The sequence below is a fragment of the Condylostylus longicornis genome, unplaced genomic scaffold (genome assembly GCF_029603195.1).
Source record: "Condylostylus longicornis isolate FDR11 unplaced genomic scaffold, ASM2960319v2 ptg000010l, whole genome shotgun sequence".
In the NCBI taxonomy this organism is placed as follows: domain Eukaryota; kingdom Metazoa; phylum Arthropoda; class Insecta; order Diptera; family Dolichopodidae; genus Condylostylus; species Condylostylus longicornis.
The window spans coordinates 15,958,570-15,976,929 of NW_026577979.1; the positions used below are offsets into that span (position 1 = coordinate 15,958,570).

An 18,360-nucleotide genomic window follows, 5' to 3' on the forward strand; every position below is an offset into this window, starting at 1 on the left:
CAATTTAAATTGAAAATTTCAAAAGAAAATATTTTAATAATTCTGTATCTAATAATAACAAGTAGAGAAAAAGTTCAAAACTTTTAAAAGTTAAAAGTGTTATCGAAAAATTCTCGAAGCATGCTGTAATATATCTCGCAATAAATTCAGTATGCAAATTTTTTGAAAATTTTACGATAAAATTCCTTCTATGAATCTCAGTGTTTCTTAAAACTCCACATTGAGAACAATGATTTGACTTCCAACAAATTCCAGGCAAAAGCTATAAAAAGCAAACCATAACCATCTCAATAACGCAAATATAAATTTAATATTCTCGTTCACGTTTGAGATAAATGATGAACTTTGATTTTTTATAAATCCCTTTGCCTGGGTAATAGATTGGACGCATAATATCAAAATTTTCGGCTCAATCCCTTAAGTAATTTTCGAATTAAGTAATTGCGAGTGGATTTAAGTGGTTTACAGGGAGGGTAACTGTATAAATTAATGGGCTTATTAATTGCTCCAAAAAAATTTCGATTTAGTTATTTATGATTCGGTAAGTTGTCACTTGTAAGCCGATTTTTTCACCCTTGTACATTATATCCTATACGACATACGTGGTCACAAACATTTTACCTTGTATAATTTTAAAAAAAAATTCACAAAAAGGTTTAAAGCTTAAAAGAACATTCCAATTATAACAAATTGGTAATATCGAGAAAACGATGAAACTTTCCGATAGAAATCACCTCTATAACCCAATATTGTTCAATTATTTACAAATAAAATTTGACATCTTTAACTACACTTTATAAATTTACTACATCTATATACACTAACTCGAAATTTGTTATAATTTTTGGGGATCTAATTTAAGAATTATGACGATATAGTAAAAATTTAGAACAAAACATACTCATACAATTTGTATGTACCTATGTAGTTGTAATCTCAATCAATTAGTCGTCTATAATATTAAAAATAATTTACTTGAAAAGAAAAAGGATCTTGAATATATAGAAGGGCCACTAAATTGATTATAAATTTCCGGATTTTGTTTTATATCCTTTGAGATGCCTTTAAGAAAGATCCAAAAATTTTATATTTTCCTTTTTCATATAGAAATCATCTCAATACGATAATGTAGAATGACATAAGAATACATTAGACGTATGAGGAATAAAGATATCAGTAGAGAGTTTTTGGATATTATCAGAAGAAATTTAGGATACGAAATTGGCAATGCTTGTATTTTTTTTCGTAAAAAAAAAATTTTTTTTACCAAAAAGAAATTTTTTATCTTTTCCCTTTCCCGCTCTTTGATTTACGTTAACAAGGTTGAAGGTTTTAAAGTAAAACTATAATTTTTTTTTTGTCAACAACATTGAGTGCAATAAAGGAAGTATTGTAATCGTCGCATCATACCAAATATAGTGCTTTCAACATAAATCTTCTCTGTGCTGCACAACAACTTTTTTTATTCTGTACAAAATTGTACAAACCAGTATTACTAACAGTTTTTACAGACATAGTTGGTCATCAACTATATTCTCATCAATTGACTTTAATTACTAGCTGTGTTGCGTATCAGAAATGCAGAAACTAGACTAATGACTAGTTTCTTGGCGTATTCAGAATAATTTATCTTAATAGCTTTCAGCACAATCGCGTACTTGTTGCGACAGTTGTTTTACTAAATTTTACATATTTATAGAAAATTAAAATAAATTCGCATAAAACAATTTTAATTTTCCTGGAATTCGTTCCCAAGGCTAATGGAAGATATCACTAAACTGCGATCTTGTGCCTTCATATCCGATTTATTTTTTGCTTAAAAATTATTTGATAAGGAAAACATATATGATTAGAATTTAAAAAAAAAAATAAATTTCGAAATAAAAATTAAAATGAGTTCAAGTTCACATTAAAAAAAAATTCTTCAAATTGCAAAGAAAAAAAAGTAAAATTTTAATTACTAAGCTATGAACACTTTCGAAAGTTCAATATTTTTTTCGAAATTGAGCACAAGTAATTATGATATTATTTAAAAACATTATTTCTTCACAGTTTCGCCATTACGTCTAAGATTAATAGCATTCTATTACTCTAACAAGTCTACTTTCACTCTAGTCAGTAGTGGGACAATGCTTAATGCGCTCACCGCAGTTTTACTCTTATAATCTACTTATAGATATTAAAAATCTTAAAGTAATAACCCTAAAGTATAGGCATTGTGTATAGCAATAACAATAGTGAAAATTAAACTATTGTGTAAAATCTCTTACTGTTATCCCTTACGCAGTCTTTGGAATAAAAAAATACTTAAATCAATTCAATTCATTACTGTTTAATGACATTTAATGATATGGAATTTTATTTAGAACATTGTTTTTGTATTGTTACCCTATGAACCACAAACACTTTATACTAGCCTATATAAACCACAAAATAGACTCTCATAAGGACACCATTGGAATAATTTTCCAAGTTTGTATTTTGGAATTTATTTTTTACGTTAAGTATTGTGTAGATGGTTTTTAAGGCGTAGTTAGATGATATTTAGGCTAATATATAGGGTAATTTTGTGAACTGCCTTTTATTTCTAAACAAAAATTTTACTCATTTTTGATTCTCCTCTCACTTTCAATTCTATGATCGCACATAATGTTGTACAGAATCACTCTGTACATTATAAAGTAAAACCAAAAGTAATAAGTACAAAAAAGATTTTAAATTTTGGCTCACACGCCACATACATACAATAAAATATTTTAAACAATTTGCCAAATGAAATGAACTAAAAATAAAAGTTACTTTATTTCTCTGCCACCATTTTTATAATTGTAAAGTAATTTTGAAATAGGTCCAATTTAATTTGCCATGATTTATTAAATATTTAATTCGAATTGATTTTTATAATTTGATTTTGATAATTTTCGATCAATATTCATCATTTCTTAGAAGACATTTTTATAATCAGACAGCAGGCAAGCATAGTTGAATTGCACGAGTTATAAAACCCTTAAATAAGAAAAAACAAATTTATGAATAACTTTCAACTTTATATTTTTCTTTTGACAATTTCTATACCCTTTTTGTTAGAGTATGTGCCGTTGTTCGAGATTTTGATTTTTTATTTTCATTTCTACATTATGCTTTTACCGAAGATAACCTCGAATTGAAAAGAAAATTTAATTTTTTACTACATCAAATCTAATTTTCGGCATAGACAGGATGACATAATAAAAAATTATTTATTTGTCTCTTTTCTTTTTTACTGGGTATTTTTTTTGTATCTTCGTTATTTTGGTTTTTCTTTTTATAGTGGTGTTCTTGTTATTCTTATAACCTTAACATAAAAAGACAAACAGACCTTCTGGGAAATTAAAGATTATTACATTTACAATTGCATATTAAATTTGTATACTTTTTTTATATTCCAATTTTTATTTATTCGTTGTATTAGTGAAAAAGTTAACGAAGGTCCTCTGTAAAATTTCAAAAAGTATTGGTATTTTTAGCATATACGTAGTCTTTGTTTCAAAAGATACTCTTTTCGGAATTCCTAATAGTATTGTTTTGTTAATCTTTAATTAAAATACTTAAATTGATTGACACTTAATGGTAAACTTCAAAGATATTTTGTATTAAGGAAGACGTGGCACAAGTTTTAGAATTGAAAATTATTTTAACAAAAATAATAAAAATAAAAAATGTCAAATTGACATGTAAATATAAATTGACATTTTTTGACTGATTTCAATGGAATTTTGATCAGGTATTCTGAACCAGAATGACATATCAAATATTTTAAGACTAAAACGTGGCAATGAATTTTTTATGAAACGATTATTTTAGTTTTTATTTTTGGAAAATTAAGGAATTAAAAAAATAAATAAAAAATTTATTTGTTATGTTCAATATAAGAATAATGACATTTTTCGACATTTCAAATTGACACCGGATGCATATCAAAAATTGACAGTTATTCGTAAGTTTTAATTGAAAATAATATTAAAATGTGTCAGTTTTTAGAATGTTAATGTCAAAATATTTGTCGTCTAATATACGATAAACAAGCTAAATAGTAGATAATACAAAAATAATGTACAATATTGTGTTTAAGAAGTGAGCTTGCATCGGATATGTATAAATGTGCAACTGGTGACTAATACATTGAATTTCGCTTAGAATCAGTTCGCGTAAAGCGACTTCAAACAAGAGATGACTATTTAACAAAAATCAAAATTTTTAATGTCATTCTTATTAAATTTATGGAGTATTTAATTTATTCCTGATGAATTTTATTGAAAATATGTAATTTATTCAAAAATTATTTCAAAAATTGGCCCAAAAAAGTATTTTTGTATGTAGCTCTTCTTATCTGATCAGAAGGAACGGCAAGAAGACCACATACTATTAAAATTTCCTATATACTAAGGATTTGATATTTATTTCTTTACAATGGTTATGTTCAGATGTTGATTTCACTTTATAATTCAGTCACAATTTCAAGAGAATGGTAAACTAGAGAAAACCAAGTAAACTATATAATTTCACAAAATCAAAATACTTAAAGTTGAAATTATATCTCTCCAAACTCTATGAATAATTTTCTGTGTCTATATGAATAATATTTTTCAAATGTAATCAGAAATAGTTTCAAATATCTTATAATTAAATTTTTCCATAGCACTTTTAAAATCATATAATTTTATTCACTTACCTATTAAAATTTCTTTAGCTTCACGTACTGGAGCTTCAAAATAATATTGTTTAATCCAAATAATTCCTAAAACTAACCATGCAATATCAAATAATATCACAACTGAAACAGAGAAAAAGAAGAATTTTTCAAATTTAGTGAAAATCTTTAGTAAAGTCTATATATTTCAAATACTAACCACTTTTAAGATAAATCCAATAATTCATCGTTGATCGCTTCCCTGTATCTAAAATACTACCCCTCATTGACGTTATACATATTGCTAATTCTACAGCTACTGATACTAAATGGTGTTGTTAAATAAATAGAAAAAGTGTTGTCGTTTATATTTTGAAAAATATTAATGTAAAAAGAATTTGGGAGTTTTTAATTGCATATAAGTCAAAAGAATTTGCAAAAGCCCTTTGTTTATTTCAAGCTTAATTTTACTAAGCGACATTGAATTTAATAAGCCTATATTGATCTTTTCAGGCCTTCGATAATAAAAGGGGTGCGAAAATAGGCAATTTTTTGTAATTAAAGTAAAAGATATTTACTTTTCAAGTCCAAATGTAGAAGGTTTAAACGGAAAGTCATGCTTAATTAAGTTCTTAAAAAAGCCGGAATTTAGACTCTTAATTTAAGCCTTATCTTAAGTTTCTGAGAACTTATCAACTCATATGTCTATGCGGAAGTTATTTTAAAAAGAGTTTTACTGTATTAAGAAACTTAAGGTAACAAGTGTAAATCCATTATTATCTAAGCCATTCATTACTGCTAAAGTTTGAACAGTTTCAAATGTGTCATTAATTTGACATGTTGTAAATTCAGACATTGTGAATACGTTGTTGACCCTTATTCATGATAGGTTGAACGAACGAGAATTTTTTGTCATAAAAAACGACTCGCGTATTTGTCTTTATGGATATGAGAAATAAATACAGAGTGTTCGAGGCTCAATCGTATTCCCGAAGCAGTGTGATAGAATGAATCCAGATGAACAAAGAACACCTAGTGACATTTTTCTTTTTGGGCCCTTGCTTTCGAGTTACCTAGCCTCAAAATACGCGAAAACCGTCTAACTTTTATATGCTTAGTTATAACTCGGGAAATATGACAGGTAAATCCAACTTTGTATATTGATTTTAAACCTAAGGAATTTCTCCTTCTTACGGTATTTTTCAGTTTCAGAGATATTGAAGCGCAAAGTCAAAATTAAAAAAAAAAAAATTTCATTTAACCGTCATTTATTCATAATTTCACGTTTTGTTTTTTTTTTTATAGGAAGAAGAACCCTATATTCTGACCTTTATTTTGGTATAACATAATCTTCAAAACTTCCTAAGTTGGATAATTTTCGTTAAATAACTTAATGAGAACATTGAGAATTTTCAATATATAGACAAGAACGCACATTCACAATATCCTCCCGTCCTAGTGAAGCTAAAATTGTGATTACAAACTGTAAAAGTAAATTTTTACCACTCTAATATAAAGCCATAAAAATTTACCATTAAATTCAATTAGATGTCATTATAATAACATTATATTTTCTCTCTATTATTTAAGGAGGAAATTTTTATGAGAAAATTTTCCGATTTTATTGATTTTCTCATTTAAGAACACGACCACATACTTGAAATTATTTTATTTTCAAATGTTAAAACTTTACTAAGTACTTTACTTTTTTCGAAAAATTCAAAAGATACCAAAAAAACTCAAAATATTCTCCTCATTACTCCCAACTCCTTCAAAGTTTCTTAAATTTCCTCATTGCATATAATTGCAAAATATTGCGGAAATGAAAACCAATCTAATGTAAAGAAAACTTTTAAATTTTCTTTTGTTTTTCTCTTTTTTCAAATTCTAATTTTGCATCTCAATATGGTTACCATTTCCTTTAAAGTTATTGAAGTTTATGAAAATATTGACGATGTGTACGTGCAATTGTTTGGTCAGAAAATAAGATAAAAAAAAACTTATTACTTTGTGTTTTCCTCTTAAGTTCCCAAGTTTTTATTAGAATAAGTTGAATGTGTACTTTAAGCTGAAGATAGCATGTGAGTATAAAAGTACAAAAACAAAATTTAAGAATTAAAAGGGTTCAGAAATTTTAAGGATTTTCTTATTTTTTTTTATTTATAAATTCTTAGGAAAACTTTTGTTGTTTAAACTTCTATAAGACCAAAGTAAATCCGAAAAATAAGTTTTCATATATAGACTAGGTCATTGATATACCAAAATTTTTTACATTTTACTGAACACTTTTACTTATTTTTGGTTTAAAATTTCAGAATTTCAATGATTTATCGAATTCTTTAATTAAGAAATTTTGTTTTTGTGCTTTTCACATGTGTGAGATGGTCACAAAATTGATCACGAAATCCTTTTTCCATTAAAATATTACAAAGTTTTTTTTTTTAAACAAATCCTTTGCGTATTATTTATGCAAATCTGTTAAGATTGTTTGAGGTTTTTTGAAGAATTTTAAGAAAAATCTTTTTAATCTTCTACTACTTTGGTATGTAAATGGTTAATTTATAAAATATTCAATTTAGGTGAATAAAAGATTAAAAAAAATAGATCGTGCTATTGGTTACTCAAAAATTCAATTAAATTTTAAGGAAATTACAATCAGTGAACTGTATGCAACTGCTCACAATATAAAACTAAAGTAAAAATTTTGCTCGTATGGGCAATTGCAATTCGGAGTTGGAAATATTGTTGCTTATCGCATAAGAAATTCAAAATAAATAATTCAAATTCAAATACTTCTAATAATTTAATATTTAGATTATTTAGAGCTTTATAGACAAGCGATTTATTTGAGTTTTCGAAATTTAAATCGCTTGTCTTAATTAATAAAAATTATTTCCTATTGGTCACATTTCTTCCCTTTATCACAACTCATTTTTACATTCGTTATGGTATGGCATTGCAATCAACAAATTCTTTTCTTAAATAAGATTTTCATTAAATTATTAAATGAGAATTTCGCTTATTAATTAAAGAAAATTTCATTAATTTTAAAATATTCAAAAGAAAAATTCAATCATACTTACAAATTAATATAACTAAATAACCTATTTTATAATACCACAGCAATTTTATACTTAAAATGGATCTGTCATAATCCAGTACACTTATTGAAATGCATAATATTAAAAGCCTGTAAATGAAACAAAAAAAAATTAAAATGGTAATTAATTTTAATGAATAAAATTTTAATTTATTAATTTAATTAAAATGATTTTTATTTAAAATTTTAAATTAAGAAAAAAATTTTAATTAAAAATTGAAAATAAATTTTACTAAAAAAAAAATAATTTTCCAATTCAAATTTTCCATTAAGTGGCAGTTAGTTTTTCACATATAAAATCAGGAAATTTATTATGTATATGCCAATGTATGTATGTAAAAAGGAAAAATATTTATTGCAATTAACTTAAAAATTACTGAGGTAGGAGCAAAAATATATGAAAAATGCAAGGGTACAATTAATTATTTGATATTTCTATATGGTAGAGTAATTAATTCAGGGAACTGAAGTCATAATCCAGAAATTTGGGAACTGAAGAGAAAGAAGTGACTATTATAAGTCTAGATGTTTTTGTGAATCTCCCATATCTTTGAAATTTTCTAGTAAGTTATGGCATTTTAGTTTTGTTCAACAGAAATTTATGTAGAAATGCAAAAATTTCAAAAATATCGAATTGAAGAGCTCTTACTCCTGGTTGCTAAGATATAATTTTAGTCCCGGAATTTAAATGCAGCACTAAATATAAATACTTTTTAAAAATTGAGTATAAATTAGCATGTGTGCATAGTTATCATAGGTATCCCAACCAAAGTCATTGTCATGCTATTTGAAATTTTCTCTAATATTTAATTTCGCACAATATTCACCAAACCATTAAATTATAATCCTGTAATTACGTTCTCCTTAAAAATTAATTGAGCATAATTTGTTCTTGGGCGGAATTAAACCATTGATCAAATAGCTCAAAATTGCAGCTTATTTTGATTTAAATTTCTTTTAATACTGCATGATAATTTAGGACTTAATTAATCAAATAGGTCTCATTCGAAAACTCACTTTTCTTCACTATTAAAACTTAATTTTTATCTACAAAATGGAATTGTAAATACCTGAAATTTTGTTCAATCAACTTAATTTGGACAACAACAATAATTAGACAACAAGAATCAACTCAAAAATGGAATTGCTCATCATTCTAAAGTCAATCCTTTTAAATTAGAAAAGATTTTGAAGATGCGATTAAAATGAGTCACAAAAGGACAGCAATGACTTTTCGGACAGCTGACACAGTTAAACTATTCTATAAGTTTAAAAGAACTTGCCCACCTTAAAAAAATAAAATATTTTTTAAAAAATTAATTCTTTTCTTTCCTTTCAAAGCTAAGAAAAATTTTTTTTTTTTTATAAAAAATGTCCTTTTCTTTATTTCCTTTACATTTTATTTTCTATTCATTAAATTACTCCTTTAAAATAATTTGCCCCTATCTTACCTATGGTGCATATATGTGGTCTATTTATGTGCAAGGTCAATTATCCTTCTTCGTTTTGTTCTGAAGAAAAGACACTCAATGGATCCGCTCTATATATTTTTTTAGTTATTTAATTTTTTTTCTCTTTCTTGTTTTTGTTTTTTTTATCCTTTATCTCACTACTTACTTCATTTATGTTCATTTTGTTCGTTTTTGTTATTTTGCTTTTTATTTAATCTTATGTTGTCTTAAACAGCTGTTCGAAAATGTTTTATGTCATCGTATAAGTTAGCAATTATTGCAGTGGCAGATAAACGTTGAATATATGAATGTGTTTAAGGGTTAGAAGATACTTGAAAATTTAAATTTCGTGTTACGTAAATTGCAAAAGAAAAAAAGGATGAAAATTAAATTTCTCGCCTAAATGTATGCAAAGTTTTAATTAAATTTAATATTATTATTTTTCAGTATCCATATGCAGACTTAAAAGGAAATGACTAAAGTGTTAATTTTGTGAAATTTTGTGTAAATCTCAATTACAAAACATGGTAGAATCCTAATACCAAAAACCGAAAACAAATGGCAGTTTAATACTTTCGGAATATCGTGGACATGCACGGTGCGCGCAGTATTTCTACGGCTCGGTTGTTCTTTCTATTTTCCGACATTTAACAACAATTTACTGAATCACAAATGCAACTGGAACTCTCATTTTGTTTAAAAGTTCATAATATTATATAATAAGTGAATGGGTTGAATTACGACTTGTATGAGCTCCTTGACCAACTTTATAATTCCATATGCGTAAACTCTTTTAGCCGAAAATTTTGGTAAAATCTTAAATTGTGAATCTTTCATAAATATTTATTGAAAAGAACGAATATTATTCAATAATCAAATTTATCTTGAATATCAAAAGCTATTGCCCCTGAAAATATGCAAAATTTTAGTATTTTAAAAATTATCTATTTTCGATTCAAATTTCTTTATATTTTCTGAATTTCAAAATATTTTTCTAAATTTTTCAGATAGGCTTGTCGAAAATATATGTATTTCAAACGCATTATTTCTTCAGTCTAGTATTCTTCAATGAACTAACCATTTCGCCACGTCTTCATTTGAGTAACGCAATGTAAAATTTACTTCTGTTCATAAATTTAAGGAAATTTAGGTTTTAAACCACTGAATTAATTTTTATATTCACTGTGGTAAATAAAAATAATTGTGTAATTTACTACTTATTTACAATTGCACATCACGAGTCATGAATTCTTTTTTAATATTATCTTTTGTTGTTGCAAGGATAACATTCCTGACTGAGTTTTATTCTTGTTATTTTTCTTTTATATTTATATTTTCCTTATTATATAGAATTCTCGCTGCAAGTATTATTAAAAATGTGGCGAATCTGGAACCTAACACTTTAAAATTTATCGTTTTCATGTTGCTTTTATGCATTTTCTAAAGCTTTAATGTTTATTCAGTTCTTTTATTTTTCTATCAGGATACCTTTTCCATTTTGTTTTTTTTTTGTATGTGCTGTTCTAATTTTTGTTCCTTTTTTTTTGTATTTCAGATCTTTTGTTTGTTATTTCAATTATGGTCTTTTGTTTTTTTTTGCTTCTCTTTGTTCATTATTTAATTTATTTTTCATCAAATTGCAACACATTAAGTCGTGGTTGCCTTATAATAGAAGAATTTGTGTTTATTTTTTTTTTTAAATGAAATTTATATTGGTGCAGAATCGGATTGGGGGGATGTTGTTGTTTAACGAATTCTTTATGTAGCACACGTATGGTTTTTTTAATATTTATTCAACGATTATATAACAGCAACTGCTTCATTTGTTGCTCAAAACTCATTGGAAATTACGAGTTAATTCCAACAACTTCTTTGAGTCTTCACTAGAAAATTTATTTATGAATTTTACAGTATTAATCAAATCAATCTAAATTTCAGAAGCTCAAAATTATCAGAAGTTCATCAAATTTAAACTCGGAAAATAAGTTGTGTAAAAAATTAAATGAAAATTAAAAAAAAAGGTTTGATTCTATTCAAATCGCTGAAGAAAAAAGTGGCCCATAATTCACATTCCCATTTTATCAAATAAAAGAGAACAAGTAGTATACTCTGCAATACAGGCGCGAATGAATGAAAAAAAAGTACAGAAAAGTCTCCTAACCTTAAAATTTAATAAAATTCGGCATTAAATTTTCAGTGCTTATATTTACTCATTAAAAGACTTATTGTTAAAAAAAAATTTTAATTTCATACACTAATTCTTTCTCTTATACGAATACGAACTTGTGTTCGAAGGGTATTATGAATTTGCTAATAAAATTAAAAACCGCCTAAAATATTAAGATGATTAGCGTCGAATTCCGAGTCAATTTAGCCATGTTTGTCCATTGGTCCCGAAGACAACTCAAAGACTAAATGAGTTAAATTTACCAAATTTTCAAAAAATTATTTAGCTAAGTGTTATAGTAAATGCCAGAACCCTATTCAAATAGGATTGGATACAACTTTAAAGGTTATTCGAGTATATCTCAGAAATTTTAGAAGCCTACAAATATTGAGAATCCGCAGAAGAAAATTATTAAGATTCTTATAAGCATGCCAAAAGTGGATGAACTCGTTGCGGTAGCTGCCATACGACTTTGAAAGTTATGTAATCTTATATTACAGAAATTATTGAAATTAAAGCGCTAAAACTTTTTGGAAACGAATTTGGTAAGATGGACACTATTTACGACAAGTCTTAAATTAAATAATGGGTCATATATACATACATATATATAAAATAGCACTGTAAACCAAAAAAATGGATATAATGGCGATAATCATACAAATATTAAAATCATTCACTCGTACAAATATATCACGGAGCTGATAGATTCAACTCTACCTATTCTCGTTTTTGTTGACTAATTTTGCCAACATCGTAACATCGTATTTACTCCGATCCTGTTGATCAATTTAAAACTTTTATAATTTTATTTTACCAATTTAAATTCCATTTTTTTTTTTTGTTTTCTTCTAGCTAGGTTGATTTATAACCATTTTTAAAGTTAAAAATTTTCTTTTCTTTTTCTCTTGAATTCAAAAGATTGGCACAAACAATTCATAAAAATCTTTTAAAAAATATAATTGCAAAAATTTAAGATAAAAAATAAAGAAATCGCAATTTTTTTTTTATTTTATTTATTTCAAAATCGAAAACGAAGGGGAAAAAGAGAAGGAATGGGGAAAAAAAACAAAGAACAAATAAAATCGTATAAAATTTCTTTAGGTGAGCTGTCGACTATACTGGCTACACTGAGCTGCAAGGCTACAAAGGATGGGGAGCAAAAAAAAATACTCTTTAAAAATTTTTAGTTCTTCACATTTTTAAATTTATTTTATCTTAGATAAATTTTTATAATGGTTCGTTTTGCTTGTATTTTATACAATTTTATTGTACAAGGATTCAAAAAAAAAAAAACAAAAATATAGAAGAAAACAAATGGAAGAATTTAACTTTTCTATTTTCTATGATATTTTTATAAAAATAAAGAAAACTAAAAGGAAAAATTTGTTAGTGCGAGAAACGTTTATATAAAAAGGTTACAAAAATTCTGAAATAAGAGAAAAAAAACACATAGCACTAAATCAAGATATAATGGAAGGTCTCACAATGGTATTTAAGTTACAAGGATATTTATTAACACAGTTATACTTCTCTCTTATATCCCGATATTGCATATAGAAAATATTCTTAATCGTATAGCAGATGGATGGTGATGCCAACGCCAACTTATATGGAATGATTTTTAAAGAAAAAGGAAAAATCTTAAATAAGAATTTCATTTTTTTTTTGCATTTTTATTAAAGCTAGTCGATTCAATGAATATTTTCACTTAAAAACCTAATTTACATTTCTATTAAATTACTTGAGGGGGGAAATTTGACTTTCAAAAGAGTAAAATGGTAACGTCTAAGTAATGTATATGAGATTAAGTTAAAAATTGTTATAAGATGCAATTTAAGGATTTTAAATATTTTACATTGGTTGCAATATGGTTTATGGTAATATTTTTAAAATTTATTGTCCATTTATAGTCGTAAATTTGACCATATTCAAAGATTATCCTTGACTACACTTTTAAAGATGATTGAACTATTTAATAAGCGTACAGGTTTAAAAGAAATGGCAATGCTTTAAAAGATCAGTGATAAACTACAATATTTCTTGCTGTTAGGGTGTCGTTTGGAAAAGTGATCCATTTCATTTAGATTTAAAGAGATTTTTATGTAAGTTTTATATGAAACCAATAAGAATTTTAGTAAATGTGTGATTTTTTGAATTATTAATCAGAGTTAAGTTATTCAAGCTACAATTGTAAGTGAAACTCTCCTGAAATAATTCAATAATGCTTGTTGCTGAGAGATTTTTTTTATTTCAAGTACAGTTTTTATTTTAAAATTTGAACTCATTTTTTGTGGTTCTAAAATTGCAACATGTTGTTTTAGACAATCTAATAACAATTTGATTTTTTTGTTGTATTCCGCTAAATATTTAAACCAATTCGTTTTCTCAATTCTTTTACAGTTACACCAATACTAAAATGAACGTGTTAAACTACTCAAGATATCAAGAGATTTTAATTTTCCGTTCAAACAATTTTTTCATAATTAGTTCAAATCGAAAATTCTTAATTTCCTATAAAATTTGATTGCAAATTTAAATAATAAATTTTTTAATTATTTCTTTTAGATTTTGTTAATTGCAGTTTCAGGACGAATTTTAAACCAATCTATTAGGACGACCTTTAATTAATTAAATTTATATTTTTTCAATTTTCATTGTTTTAACAACGTTCCTGATTTTTGATTGCTCATTTTTGATTAAGAAAAGTTGACTGTTTGCATAAAGTTTTTAAAAGCTTAAATTTATTCATTAGGATTGGCAACATTTCTATATACAATACTGCACACAAACACACACAATGAACATGCACGAAAAGAGTATAAGAAGAAACTATATAAATCAATTATAACATTGGGACAAAGAATTCAAATTTAATTTTAAATCAAGATTTTTTTTTTTTTTTGAAATTAGCAAAGAAACTTTTTATTGTTTATTTTATTTTAATTTCATTTATTTTTCTATAAAATTAAATTCTATTTTAATTCAATTTTGAAAGTAGGTTAATTGTTGTCATTCTAGTTGGAATGGCACAAAATTTAAGAATTTTTCTTATTGAAAAACTATTTAAATTTTAGTTTATGGTTAATTGTTAAATGTTGGAGAAATTGTTTCGAGCTACATATGAAATATAAAGTTGGGTCAAAACAATGGTTGATAAAATAGCACTTTTCCCTTCAACTAATAAAAATACAATCTAGCTGTTAAGATTCTAGTTAAAAACAATCTAGTTTTTACGTTTTTTAAGTTTATTTCGTTCATATCAAAAACTATATCGAAAATTGCATACATTTAGGGTGTGGTAAAAAAAAATAAAATGGAAAGAGTCGTTAATATAATGCTCGATTGCCCGAGTTAAAAAGAAAATTATATTTTTTGATGACATGGCATTTAACATTAACTTTCTGCATTTAGAGAAATTTGGAAAAACTTGTAGTTTCAGAAATATAAGATGGCCAAAAATTCAAATTTTCGAAATTTCAATAGACGATAACTTGAGAAGGGGTGAAGGTGAAAAAAATTTTTCTTCTAACGAAATGAGCTATTTGTTAATGTCTAATAGACGCTAATTTGAGATCTAGAAGAAAAACTATATCAGTTAATTTTAACAGCCAATTTGCTTTTTTAATACTTAATTATGCTGTGTCCCGCTGTAGAAAAAGTCCGAAACTACTTTTCTGCGTTAACTATATTTAAAAAATGTTTATGGTTTCTTTAAAATAAGTAGCTAAAAAATGGCATTTTTAGGTCTTTGAAAGGCTATACGCAAATAGGTTTTTAGTAAGGATTCATGTACATATGAAATTTCGCTCTCTATTTTCAAGGATATAAAAGTTTTGTAAACGGATCAAAGGATAGACGAATGGGCGGATGGATAGCGTGAGTTTAATAAGCACTTCTTTTCTGAATTTTTTTGAAAAAGTGTTAATAAACTGAATTTAAATTCTATAGCGGTGGTTTATTGGATAAATACAGTAAAATCGAAGAATATTTGAGCAATTCATACTGTACTGAAATTAAAATTAATACTGAAGTGCCTTAGATTATTGTAGAATGCGAAAGTAATTACATTTTCTACAAAAATTAAATTGATTCACATTAAAAGAATTTTAAATACGAATTATTTGAATACATTTTCTTCCCAAAATTTACTCTCGAACCGCAAAATGTCAACAATTTTTGTGTTAATTTTTCTAAAAAAAAAAAAAGGATACTTTTATACACATATTTGATGCCAATGGATTTATGGTAAAAAAACCAACTCAAAAGTTGTTACAAGAACCAAAACAAAAAAAAGGTTACAATAGAGCAAAAAACAAAAAAAAAATACCCCGAAAAACAAATATTCTGATTATAAATCCTCAATTTTACAAAATTGAACAATAATTTTTAATTGAGGATAAATAAAATTTAGATACAAAAGGGGCGTATGTTTATAGGGAGAAAAATCATTGTAAAATCCTGAAAAACAAAAAAAAAACACAACACAATTGTTAAATTAATATTCAAAAATGTATAGGGATTCAAACATTAAAAATCAAATTAATGCGCCCTTAAAAAAGGTTATCAACCCTTTTTTTTTTGTATTCCATAATAATCGGATGGTTATTCAAAATTTATAATTCATTTATAACAGATATACAATGTTAATGACAAATGAAATTAAAATTTTGTAGCAAGAGAATTGACTAAATATTCGGAAAATGGTCTGGTAAATTTTTTAAGAATTTGACAAATTAAGTTTGCTTTAACAACAAACTTACCGAGAAATTCAATTATTTCAAGTTTTGCAAGATCTATAAGTCTTTAAAATAAGGAAAAAGTTTTAAATACAATGCATTGATTATGAAACGATCCTGAAATAAAGTGTAGAAGCAATGAATAACAATTTAATCAAGCAAATCGCTTTGATTATGGGTAAAGGAACTTCTTCAAGAAATAGATATTTTGTGGTTCGCCTATATTTTAGCTGCTTAATGCATGATTCTCTTTCATATACAACTTCAGTTTATTTTAAAATGGCTTAAATAGTGAATTTATAAACAATTGTTCTGCCATAACATCAAATATAATAAAAATTATATACTTAATAACACGCAAAAAGTACGCTCCCATATGTTACATATTGAAATAGCTGCGGTCTACCTCATCTATAAATTTTCAGCTCTTAACCTATTATATTATCAATGAACAGGCACATCACAAATAATGACAATTTTCTAACGTAATGAAAATATTAGTAAATTTGGAGCTTATAACATAAGCCTCAAAATGCAAATTTTTGTCATGTAGCAATTCCATTTTACATATAAGTGTGGCATGATAGTATATTCCATTCTACATACTCGTACCATACATATACGAGTATGATAGTATGTTGCTTAATTATCTATTTTATGAATTTATTTATTTAATTTATTGTTTATTTCGATTTTATGGTCCCTATAGCTATTTAATTATAGAAAATCCTCCATTTTAATGGGCATCAAAATATATTTCGGTTCATATAGAAATGGTTTATAGAATTTTTATTGCGTATTATAGTATAGAATGTAACAAAGAAACACACATTTACAAATATGCGTATTCCAACTAATCAGAAATTTTATGAGCCTAAAAACTATCATAATAGCGATGATGATTTCAATATAAATGAATTGAGAATAGTAAATGAGATATAGATATATCGAATGATGCTTAATAAAATTGTAATCATTTCCCATACATCCAATTTTATTACCCACCAATTAAATTATAAAATATTCTGAATTAATAATTTTGATTATATAAAAATGAAATATTTATCTGCATATTGTTTTTATTGCAAATCCCTAAATTATAATTAAAATCGACGCCAACCCATAATAATTGGATCTCAAATCCATGTGGAAGAATGTGTTATCTATGTGTTCAAGTACAATTGAGAATTCCAAATCGATTAGTACGTACAATTCAACTAAAGAGGATTTGTTCAATAGCTTGTGATTGAATAGAAAATATATTTAAAAATAGACTCATTTTCTCTTCTATTAAAAGTCGATAATGTTAAAGGATAGAGTCCCAAAATCATTTGAAATTTCGTTAATAAAATGTTTATTTGAGTTTTACCAAATATGAAATAACACCAGCCTGTTCTTGGAAGATTTTTATTTTTGACACAATTTCTTCAAATCAAAATGAAAATAATTTCAAAAAGAAATTTCGGTTTCGTTTTCCGGAATCTGAGTTATTTTGAAACCGATTTTCAATCATAGCATTGAAAGTTGTAGAGTTCTGGTCAGGGTATTCTTTTCAAGAATATCTTTCCTTTTTTTCGTATGTTATTACAGTCGATTGAAGTTGCATGATGAGTAAGATAATTTTGATAATTTAAGTAAACAATAAGCTCCTGGAATTCTATCACACTTCATGATTTGTTCACTGTTTCTAGCTCACAGTGGGAGCAGTGTAACTTTTCTAAATCAACAATTTAAAACCATTGGTTTGCATGATTGGAATTTTTCATTTCATATTTTCGATTTCATATCCAGTTAGCATTTTTCGTAAGTGTCCTATCCGACACATTTTGTTCAAAAATTTTTCTTTTATTTCAAAAAAAGAACTTAGTACTTATACAAAATTTAAAAATTAATTACCCTGAAATTAATTTAAGAGTTCAAACTTGTGATTGTATTTGAAAGTTTCAAATTTTCACAATTTTTACTAGATCAAATCATTCCGCTATGCCTTATTTTACATTATCAGACAGCAAAGCCGGGTACGAAAAAGCACAGGTTAATAAAAAATAGAATTTCTTCTTAATTACCAAAAACTTTCAAATTTTAAGATTGATGTGATGCACACGAATTGCATTTTATAAGAAAAATGTAAACTTTGTTTTGGCGAAAACATTAATTTTCTTGACTTTGCAATTTTTTTCCCAAAAAGGATTTTGAATTTCATCTTTTTAAGGAATGAGTATCCTTTTTCAATT

The 18,360-nt window shown here is 25.8% G+C and overlaps 1 protein-coding gene across 4 annotated transcripts in view; it reads right to left on the minus strand.

Annotated features, from left to right (window-relative positions):
• Nucleotides 1-18,360, minus strand: part of LOC129618725 (diacylglycerol lipase-alpha) — a 246,629-nt gene that overhangs the window by 123,469 nt on the left and 104,800 nt on the right. For all 4 annotated transcript variants that reach the window (XM_055533673.1, XM_055533675.1, XM_055533674.1 and 1 more), the window contains exons 3-5: nucleotides 7,753-7,859; nucleotides 4,890-4,994; nucleotides 4,712-4,813 (exon numbers count right to left, since the gene is read on the minus strand). In XM_055533673.1, coding sequence (XP_055389648.1) covers nucleotides 4,712-4,813; nucleotides 4,890-4,994; nucleotides 7,753-7,859 — 314 coding nt within the window. The remainder of the gene's footprint in view (nucleotides 1-4,711; nucleotides 4,814-4,889; nucleotides 4,995-7,752; nucleotides 7,860-18,360) is intronic.